This window comes from Papilio machaon, chromosome 21, assembly GCF_912999745.1.
Source record: "Papilio machaon chromosome 21, ilPapMach1.1, whole genome shotgun sequence".
Lineage (NCBI taxonomy): Eukaryota > Metazoa > Arthropoda > Insecta > Lepidoptera > Papilionidae > Papilio > Papilio machaon.
In genome coordinates this window covers 2,271,245-2,283,302 of record NC_060006.1, presented here as the reverse complement: position 1 = coordinate 2,283,302, position 12,058 = coordinate 2,271,245, and the positions used below count along the sequence as shown (strand labels likewise).

Here is a 12,058-nt window from a genome sequence, read left to right as displayed (position 1 = left end):
AAAAAAGTCCGCGATGGTATATGTCTATCTCTTAGGGATAACCCAGCATAACCATTTTTATTCTTTTACGAAGTGATTTTAAACAATACAGCATTAATCCTTATCCATTTAAGTACCTTAAATAAATTGTGCATTTATTCTGTAGTAGGTATATTTTGCATTGCACCCGTGCGAAGCCGGGGCGGGTCGCTAGTATATGTATAAAACTGCTTAATGTAATTATTAGTACAATATTCAGTAGGTATTTTAAATAGTTCTGTTGCGTAAAACACACAGACAAATTGAAGACCTCCTATTTGAAGTCGGTTAAAAACTACAGCTTCGGAGCCTACTGCAAGTTGAGCTATGTGGTGACCAGGCCTTAGTCCAGTAAAAGAAACTTTATGTTAAATTTTCTGAGTTTAAGAGCGCGTGAAGAATTGCTAAGTAAATAAAGTCTCTGGTGTAAATTACTCTGTACCAGTATGTCACGCCTGTCGTCAACATTTCGTAATTTCGAGGATGACTTGACTAGTGCAATACTTGCGCGCAATCGAAACGTGTTCGCCTCTGTAATGCTATGCTTTGTATCTTTATGTTTGTTTGTTATTGCAATAATACGTGCAAAACCTACGTATGTAAAGTTCACTAACCTTTAACTTTGTGTTCGTTTGTGTGCAATCAATTCATTCAATGACAAATTAATTATTTCGAAGTGTGTTTGTATGAAAAATGCCTACCTAACCGTATGTTTCTACAGGCGAAATATTTGTATGTAACAAAACATTGTTGCAATATCTACATCCCTCTCATATTCTTTGAGTAAACAGAGACAACAACATATTCATATATCAAGTGTTTCAGTAACAGAATGTAATGGTAACATTTCATTATAATCAGAGAACGTTTAAGAAGTTAAGAAGGACGAATACATTATTTTTTATTGAAATAAACACGAACTGAGCAAAGTTAAAACTGTAAAAACAAGTCTTTGTAAGTTTATTTTATTTATCAGTAACTCAAATAATATATAAAACACAAATGCATACGTGTTAAGAGTGTGTAAAGAGTTACGGGCGTCAGCTAGTAGGTTATAAATCCATTATCGCAAAATGACACCACATAGTCTCAAATACTGAGACAATGTTTATTAATAATAATAAAATATTATTAAAATGTACGTAAAGTGTTTAAATGTAGTGATAATAAATGTTGTTCAGCATTTAGACATCGGCTTTTAACTATTATAATTTATGTATGCGAATTAAATCATTTTAATGCCGTGGGATAGAGAGAGGTTATCGAATTAATTTTATAATAACATCTCTATGCTACGAGTCAATTTGATATGTATGAAAATAAACCAGCCGTGAAATTTGCCAGTTTGTTGACTTCTCAAACATGTTTACGACCTCTTACTTCCTTTCTATTTGAATAATAAATTGCAAACATGATTATATTTTCACTTTTTATTTTATAATCGCTTTATTTAATAGATTTTTACTATGTTAAGTACATAAGTAAGTACAGAAGAACTTGGATAAGCGAGAGTCTAAGGGACCGCTATATTTTTCGAACCCGAACTTCCCTCTTATAGAGATCATCCGTCAATTACTCTCGCTTATAGAAGTGACTCTTTTATTCTGTTCTCGCTTATCCAGGTTCGACTGTAGTCTCCATTTGTATTAGTTACTAATTAATTAACATTCATAAATATTATAATCACACCCTTGATTCAGAAGAATAGCAAATATTACAGACTTCTATTTGTGCGGAAAATGGAACACCTCTCACACTTTTGTTATTTAAAATTTGCTAACCAAAATTCAATTAACATATTAAACACTGAAGATAATGTTATGAGAAAAAATTGACAATGTTTTGGTAAAACATCCGCAATAATATTGAATCAAATTTCAACACTCACTTGTCAATATCTGGAACTTTCGACATTAAATCACTTACATGGTTAGGTATAATTCTTATGCGCTTTTAATCCCGTCTTCATTTGTTTAATTAAACTGGATTTCCTCATCAGCTCATATAGGTTCCCATCTAGTGGCTTGAGCTCCCTAAATTAGAGGTGATAAGCCTAAAACCTACGAGTGGATTTTATATGTATACGAGTACTAGCTGTCATACGCGATTCCGTCCGAGCGGAATTAAAAAAAAACGTAATAAGTAACTTATGTGTTCTTCCAGACTATGTTCTACATCTGTGCCAGATTTTATCAAGATCAGATGAGCCGTTGCGGAGATACCTTCAAACAAACATCCATCCATTTAAACTTTCGCATGTTTATATATAATATAGTATGATATTAGTAAGATTTCCTACTAAATCTTACAGAAATGTGGTCATATACATAAGTGATAAAGTTATATAAAAATAACGTATATGTACTGTACAAGTAATGTTAAAATTCCAAATCAATTTGAGTGTAAATATTGTAAAGTCCGTACATGTTTGTAGAGGCCTAAAATTTTATTTGAAATTAACACATTAATCATAACAGGTTCGTTAGCCTGTACAGTAAAAAATAATTTATTCGAAAATAATGTACTAGATTGAACAAAAATCTTTTAAAAAGTAGGATAATTAGCTAATTTAAAATATGCGTAATAATGAAAGTTGTTTATATAACTACAAAAATAATTATAGCAATTATAAATTAATATTATAATCAATACTTATCGGAAATACACGTCGAAAATTCGACTGTTTTACCGACATGGATGTGATAGTTTCGGAAGCGAGTGAACGACCGGGGTTGCGCAAGCGCAGGCACTTCGTCGACCTTGGCTTTGTTGCATTTTAAATGGACATTTGTGAGCCGCTTGTTAAATAGTAAATAAATATATTTATGATATAATATTAATATTTTCCCAGACTGTTAAAATTTTTTAATTAAACTGTCAAAATCTGTCCTTGCTGTCATTGATTCTTCTATGTTGGAAGACGAGTGTTGCAAGATACTTTCACTTTAGCAAATGAAGCTGGCAAATAAGCTATTACGATTTTACTGAGCTTGATGTTTCTTCAAAGCCATTTCTAAATGGATCTATAAATAGTAGTTGTTGGAAACGATGATCCGAATACAAACGAATATAAATTTCATATCTTTATGGTGTTTGTACAATAAATATTAGTTTCTGTAGTATAAATAATAGCATCTTATATCTATAATATATATCTATATATATATAAAAGAAAGTCGTGTTAGTTACACTATTTATAACTCAAGAACGGCTGAATCGATTTGACTGAAAATTGGTGGGCAGGTAGCTTAGAACCAGGAAAAGGACATAGGATAATTTTTACTCCGTTTTCTATTTTTTATTCAGCGCGGGCGGAGTCGCGGATAAAAGCTAGTTTAGAATAATACAGAGGTGTAGACTAAAGAAAATATGCAAATTAATGCTAAACAGTTTATCACGCATACGTCACGTGAGTGCGAAGAAAAGCAACTGATCAAATAACGTCCAACCCCTAATGCACTCTAATGAACTGAGAAATCAATTGTCACCTCTATAACTCTATACAGTGCTCGCAGTACTACATGAGCGTAGTACACATCGTTTTCATGAGTAATCTAGATTTTATGTAAAGAATTAAACATCAAGGAATTCAGACCAATTTAATATCTAAAGATGAAATAGCGCTATCTATTTGCAGCATTTATACCTAAATATGAGGGAATTTTATGTAATCTATGTAACACTTATTTTTGTTTTTTTTTTTAAAGTGTCATTTTTGCGTCCACTGTATGTATATTATACCGATGTAATATAGTCAATGACACTTAGGGGAAGAATACGAATTGAATGACACCGCACTCATCAAAATCGGTTCAGAAATTAGACGTGTTTTACAAGATTTTGTCTTTAAAAGCATAGATTGCAATTGAGGAGGATAAAAAAAACGATAACAGATTTGTATTTTTCATACAAGATCTCTTTTACAAGTCTTTATAATCGTTGGTTCTACGTCTCACAGATTTCTCGTATTTTCACAGAATCATTAAACTTACTTGATATTAAACAAGAATTTATTTTATGATTTGTTTACACTAAATCGAATGCATACCGACCAGTTTGTAACAAAACCAAGACCTGTTCACAACCTTCGACTATGACAAGGACATCTTGTGTACTTGTAAAAGGAATTCGCTTAAATTCTAATGCAAATTAAATCAAAGTTACTGATGTAATATTAAAAATATTTATATCAATACTATTTTAGTGCTTATTTTGAAAGCAAATGAAGTCATAATCGTAATACGATGTAAAGAGGTTAAATCACTTGATATATTAATGTTTTACTTACGTTTATTGCTTGCTGTCCACAAAGCACTGGTCGGGCTACTTCTTTTTGGTTTGGAATCTCTAAACATTAGAATATCCGGTATTTTATTTTGTTTACTATCTTTTGGTATTACATCAGGAGATCTTTCAACGTTCACTCTGACGAATTCACCTTTTAGTACTTTGGGCGTGTCTTTCGGCAGTAGAGGTGGTGAAGGTGCTTTAGGTTTTCTGTGAAAAAATCTCTTCCTTTCCGGCTTAGTCGGTATGTCAATGTCTGTGTAAATAATGCTGTCTATTTCACCAGTATCGCCTAGGTCACTTTTAAAACCGATTAGACTTAAAGGTTGGTCAAATCGACTGGTACCCTTTTGCTGTACCGATATATGAGTTACGCCATCACTATCTGTTTGCAGCAAATCAAATTCCGATCGAGTTTTATCGTAACTATAGTCGTCAATACTGTTCTTTCTATTCTTAATTAAGTCAGTCGTTCTCTTTTTAGAGAATAAGTTATCATTACTGGAGTAATTATTTGTATTCTTTGTCAGTCGGTTACGCATTTTAAAATATTTGTAGGTGAAGTATATTCTTTTAAAATCCTGCTCATTTTCAAATCTTAAAGCGATAGCTTCTGTGTTAACGTTTTTATTGACGTAGAAGACTAGAGTTTTCTCGCAGTTTGGATAGTTCTCGATGTTAACACAATTGGCTATGTCGTCTATTGCTATATTTTCGTATTTGTTGTTGATAAATTCATTGTAATCTTTATGTTTTTTGTCATCATCTTTACTGTCGTCTTTTGTGAGTAGTTGGAGTTGATCCTTTTCGTTGAAGCCTACAATGATATTATAGGTCAATGGTGGTGATTTGGTGACAGGCATGATGTCAAACTGCTGACTGGAGTGTAGCTTCTGCCTGGAGACGATGACGGCATGCCCGCCAGTACGAGCCGCCTTTTTCACCGTCATCGTGAATCTGTGAAGAAGAAAATATTCATGTGAGATGTACCATATGTAGATCGTGTAGGTCAGTTTTAGGAAAGTTAAGAATTTAATCTATTATAGTCGTTAACTCATATACGTCACCAACGAGAAGCTTGGAGCCTACCCAAGTTAGGGGTGACTTGACCAAAGTCAACCACTCTGATGCAATACGGATTGGTTGCATTACAATGTTTTCCTCCGTCGTCGTAAGAACGTGGAAAAAATGTAGGAACAAATGGAATTCGAAAATACATTGGTAAATGATGGGGATCAAACTTAGAAGTTTAGATTTGGGATCAGTCCGGTCAAGCCATTAACAACTGCGCCGACTTTACTTCCTTTATATACCTTTAGTATGTTTATAGTATGATATAGCGAATACTATAGGAACCGCTTTAATTTTATAAACATCAAATATATTATATTTCGTTTAAAGCAGGTTGTACTTTCACTAACTTTCATCTGAAGCTTTCCAAGTTTGACGACTACGAATACAGTTACCGTGATTAGTAAAAAACAATAATATAAAAAGCTTTATTGATTTAATCATAGGAAACTATAAAATAATAAAAATTCATTATTTTTTGGTTTGGGAAAATTTATCCAGTGATTTTCTTTGGTTTTTCACTGATATATTTCATTTTATGATATAAGATATTAATTTTATTTTATTCATCAATTAATTAGTATGAATTACTATTGATAAATACTGTCCTCATTATATTCTTTAATATTATATAAAAAGATAATACACTAAAATTTGCACCCTCATAAAAGCAATAATTATTATAATTAATGACACTAAATAATAACAGTTACTGGCGACTTCGTCCTCGCAGAATAAAAAAAAGCATGTCACCCGGAACAGTGTACCTTCCCAACGGCCTTAAACAATTTTAAGTAATGGGAATACAGATTTAAATGTAGAAAATTTACGTATTTACCAAATAGTGATATAACCCCGGGATTTTTCTAATAACTTTAGAATCACATATTATATAATTACTAGATAATTTCCATGGGCACGCATTTTAACCTATTTTTTTATTCAATTCCTTGCTGTTTTTGTTTTGTTACAAAAAAGGTTTTGTCTGTCAGCTAAATTGCTTGAAATAATATATATTTTTTTTAATTTTATTCAAAATCAATGAGACCCGATTAGGTTGGCGACCCCTGACAAGTGAAAGCTTGCAGTCTTCGTATATAACGTAACATAAGAAGTTTTATTAAAACAATAGATTTGTCGTAATCGTGCTACGACCGCGATAAGAAACGCCTCGCTTCCTGGTGATGAGTAAAGATACAGTCCGTGGTGTAATTAACAAGAGATGCAGGTTTAAATGGGGCGCAGTGCCCCCGTAGATTTAAACTCGACTGAACCTTATTCTAGAAACGACGTAGCACTTTTGACAACTTAATCTGTTGTTGATAATTACAATATTTGAATACGACGAAGATTTCTTAAGTACTATAGTTCCAAACAGCAATTTCGTAAAGTTATTTAAAGTAAAAATAAACTGTGATAAATACATCATCATCTGAGGCGCTACAGCCGCGGGTGGGCCTGGGTCTGGTCAAGTTAATTCCTCCACACTGGTCTACTTTGTGCTTTTTGCGTCCAGCTCTTAATGCCGATATTTTTAAGATCGCGCTCGACGTCATCTCGCTATCTCAACTTCGGCCTACCACGTGATCTACGTCCATCCGGTTTACTCTCCAACAGGCGTTTAGAAAAATACGTCATGCCATTATTTAAACACTTATTTAAAATGGAAAAAATATGTTACAATAGGTGACAAAACAACCGTGCTTTGAAGCCAAAAGAAACTCTGGAATGTCAATCACATTCAAGTCGCATTACTTTGTGAAAAGGTTGCCTACCTACCCATTGCATTGCATTGGTGAATATTTGTCTCTTTCTTAAGAATCTCGGCCATAGTCTTGAGTTTGATGGTAATTAAAAGTGTATTGTTTATCCAATGGTACATTAATATTATTTCTGAAGTCTTGCTTCTTATAACTTGGGCCACACACTCACGGTGTAAAACAATCGATGGGATACAATTTACATAATATGTGGCGCACTTCCGACCCCCGATGTAAACTGGGTGAACTTTATAATGCGAACACTTCATAATGCAAGTGTAACAGAAGCGCTTATGTTACACTTCATAATGCAAGTGTAACAGAAGCGCTTATGTTACACTTCATAATGCAAGTGTAACAGAAGCGCTTATGTTGCGATATTTTTGACACGCATTGTGTTTTAATGAGGTATGATATTATGTAAAAATTGTGAAATGTTCTTATTACAAAATAAGTAAAGCGTTGCTGTGACCAATAGTTGAATATAACTGTAATAAATCATGATAACATTTGTACACGGAATGTGACTATAGGCGCCAAGAATAATACTCTGAATTTGGTAATATAAAGCTTGCTAAGCTATGTGTGCATTTTCACTGTCGATATGCCTATGCAAAATTTGTTACATTTTATTATCCCTGATTCTCTTTTCTAAATCTCTCTTTTAGCAAATGATTTTTTTTTATAATTATGTAGCAAACGAGCACCTGATTCGTCTAAATAGCGAATCGACTGTTGCCCAGAGAATTGAAGATCCTTACCTTTATTCGACAGAGGAGGAGGGCGCATATAAAATTTGTGTTTTGTACGAGTAATTTGAAATTGGAAAAGAAAAGCTAAAAGCGTAAGAGTAAAATTCATATTGCGATATATTAAGAACTCAATCCAAGGGTTATTAAGTAAATTTAAAATTGAAACAAACACGGAAACATGTTCAACGTTCCCCAATCCGAGGGAAGATCGCGCAGATCCCACGGCGACATTGTTAATGCGTGTTTCACTGCGACAATGCTTTTTCACATAATTATATACGCTGTCGTAAGTTTTTGAACAAATAGAAAGTGCACTAAAATCGTCCGATGTTTTAATTGAATAATTTCTATTGTTAAATTAACATTTTTGTTAACAGCAATGTAGACCAGCATCAGATGACGGTATGAGCGATCTCACACAGTTGCAGATAAAAAAATCTAATCTTAAACCTACTGGTACATTTCATAGCGTAGTACCAAAATATCTGGACAAACCCCCAATGGCTTTATAGACTCTTTTGTTGTAACTGTATATATTGTACCCTGTTAAATAAATAAATAAATTACTATAGAAAACATTTAACGATTGTTTAGTGTATTATTTTAAAAGTAATTCTACACTAAGGCCCTACCTTAGTGACTATGATTAAAATACGGTTGTATGTATACGTAATTATACGTAGAATTTTAATTCTCTATTTTATGGGTTATTTTCATTCAATGCATTATATTTTATAAATGTAATTTATTAAATTATAGTGTGCACATTGCAAACAATTGGTTGCAGGTACTTTATAACATTACGGTTTTAAATTATAACGTTGCATCATAATTGATGTGCATATCGAAAAATAAATACTCAGTTATTATCTACTATCCTCTTAGTTCTTGATTGTAAATCAACTCAAACGATTTTAGGAATAACTAGCGGATATAATGTAAAAGAAACATAAAATTAAATTAAATTATTTTATATGATTGAAAAAAAAATTTGTTATGTACAATTTTAACACGTATATAATGATGACATAAAGATGCGATGACCACAGATAAAAAACATGATCACCTCAACATATACGCGTTCGGTTCGAATAGTATTGAAGGTCAGGTTGACCTTTAGTTGTTTTTTTTTCATACAACACTTGACCCTTTGACGTCGAGGATTTTTTGGCGCATTAAAATAAGCAAATTCGATTTAATTATTTTTGATATTTGTTTTTGAAAATTTATTTTTTTAATATCTTGGTAGTAAACGAAAATATTGACATCTTAAAACGACACCTTTAATTTAGAGCAAATGTCAAAATTGTGAGATACGAGTATATTTGTCGAAGCCATCTTTGGGTCACAACACAAGGACTTTCGTAAGTTTATTTATAACCTGCTTATTATTTTCTAGGTCAATGTTATAACGAAAGTGGAAGTGACCGTCGTCCTTATTGCCGTAAAAGTCTCTTCCGAGATAATAAAGCTTGCCATAAAAAGATATAAATGACTGCATCAGTAATTAAACCTCGTAGGTCATTCTGCCCTTACATTAGTCATATATACATATATGTCACAACATGGGCGAGACAGAATACAAAATAGATTATGAGATCATACTAGACTATTGTTGTGGATTATGTTCCGTATGCATAATAATAAAATATATGAAACCAAAATATATCTTGGGCTTTCACGGTTAAAAATAGAAGCAGAACGTTTTCTTTTTATACTCTTTATCATTGAATACAGAGTTACTGTCATGTTTTACGGATGTTTCAGCAATGAAAATCCACGGTAATTTAAAACTTAGAACGGACTTGTGACAAAAATTACATAAATATCACTATCATAATTTGTTGATGTTTTCATTTGATAATAATTTTACACAGTCATTTAATAATTTTCATCATAGATTATATATAAACCTATAGATAATCTAAAGCACAAAAGTGAGGTGAAGAAAAAGGCTTCCGAAGGCCTGTTGTATTCTCAATATACCCCATATTCGTTCAGTGTTGTCATTTAAAATACAAAATAACATTTCAAAAATCGACTCTCGATTAGATTTCAAACTTGTATATCTATAATTTTAATTGTGTAAAAATGACCAATTTAATGTTAACCTTGTGCGTTTGTTAATACAAACTAATTAAATTAACTGTAATATATTTTATCAACATAGTTATCACAAAGTTGCATGTGTGCTAAAACTAATTGCGTGTAATCCAACATATAATAAATATATCAGAAACTGAAATCTCTCGACTTTCACGACTATCTTTGGATGCTGGTGATATCACCGTGGGAACTGCACACAATACAGCTATTGTGTGGAACTTAATGCGTATGTTATGGTCAAACTGATTAATGTAGACATTATGTACAATACCCAGATCTTTCTTATTTTTTTTTTATAGGAGAAGGGGGCAAACGAGCAACGGACCGAGAATTATTTGATTCGACGCCCATGGACATCCGCAATACCAGAGGAATCGCAGATGCGTTGCCGGCCTTTAAGGAAGGTATACGCTCTTTTCTTGAAGGTCCCTAAGACGTAACTGTTTGGAAAAACCGCCGAGGACAGAGTATTCCACAACGCGGCTGTGCGAGGTAGAAAGTTTCTTAGTAAATATTCAATATTTTTCTAAAGTTTCTTTTACAATATTTTCACTATGATCACAAGAGTTGATAAACGAACAGAGACAAAGCAAAATACATTTTTTTTCTAAGCCAAAATTGAAAAAACAAACAAGAAACTCGTCCAAATGTAGACGCTTAAAGAATTGTTAACAAACAAATAGTAACAACTTGTTAGTATAACAAAATGTTACTAAGTTTCACTTCACATTAATGATACAAAAATGCACTATGAGCAAGTGAAATTCATAATTTAGTTAAATTAAATCAGTTATTAACATCATTAAGAAATTTAGGTTAAGTTTATGTGAGCCATTAAACTACTTTTTAATGTTTATTTTTGTTCTCAATATTAATTTTGATACACAATTGAATTTGCATTTTAAAAAACATAACGTTAATTAACTTTATAAGTACCATTTTGCCCGATTTACAAAAAGGTAATGTTTTTCATCAACTTTAGGGTAGGTTCTAACTACTCGGTTGGGTATATTATGTACTAGCTCTCGCCCGCGACTCCGTTCGCGCGGAATTAAAAAAACGTAATAAGTAACTGATGTGTTCTTTCAGACTATGTTCTATATCTGTACTTAATTTCATCAAAATTCGTTCAAATAAACATCCATCCATCCATCTCTCTAGATATTTGCGCTTATAATATTACTAGCTGTCGACCGTGACTCCATTTGCGCGGGATTAAAAAAAATTTAATAAGGAGCCTAAGTGTTCTTCTAGACTATGACACACTTCAGCGAGATCCATGCAGCCGTTCTGGAGATACCTTCAAACAAACATTTATCCATCCATCCATCCAAACAGTGAGATATAGCAAGATGTTTATTTTGATTAATTTTATCGTACTAATGATGTATGGATAAAAGAAAATATATTGTTAATATTATATTAGCCATTCCGAGGACCTCTTAATAATATATCTTCATGATTGACTACGAAAAAAAAAATAGAAATTCGTAGAAAGTCCCTCCTTTCCGCGGGCGTCGTGGTTTCATAATAACTCAAGATATAATGAGCAAATCTCGTCTTAAGACGTTACACACAGTTGCGCAGGAGTCTGTCTTGTTAGCACTAGCTGGGACCGCTTACACACCGTAGCGTAATTTTTGTTTTATTTCATATAGATTATATATCTCAAAAACTATTAAGTCATTATTTTAAATGATTTTAATATTAAATAAATACATATATTTAAAAAATTCTGTACATAAAATTTAAATAATTCTATTCATAATATGACCTCATGAAATTAGAAACTAATCTTATAACCATCCTACATGGGTTGAACAAATAGCTGCAAATATTAAAGTAACTTGTCTTGACAAGAAGAAATAACCACAAAACGTAACATAATACAGACAGAAAGAGATTTTAGTAAAAACCATCGTTATTCTGGTGTAGTGTTATTAAATCTAAAGTTATTATTTCTTTATTTATTTATTTTCTTTTTTTTCCGAAGGGAATGAAAAGGGTGACGATATATCTTGTACAAGTATATAGATAGTATCAAAACTTATATTAATTAATTAA

The 12,058-nt window shown here is 32.2% G+C and overlaps 1 protein-coding gene across 1 annotated transcript in view; it reads right to left on the bottom strand.

Moving 5' to 3' along the window:
• LOC106718586 overlaps positions 1-12,058 on the bottom strand; it is a 51,986-nt gene that overhangs the window by 4,633 nt on the left and 35,295 nt on the right. The window contains exon 2 of the mRNA XM_014512730.2: positions 4,307-5,262. Coding sequence (XP_014368216.2) covers positions 4,307-5,255 — 949 coding nt within the window. The 5' untranslated portion in view covers positions 5,256-5,262. The remainder of the gene's footprint in view (positions 1-4,306; positions 5,263-12,058) is intronic.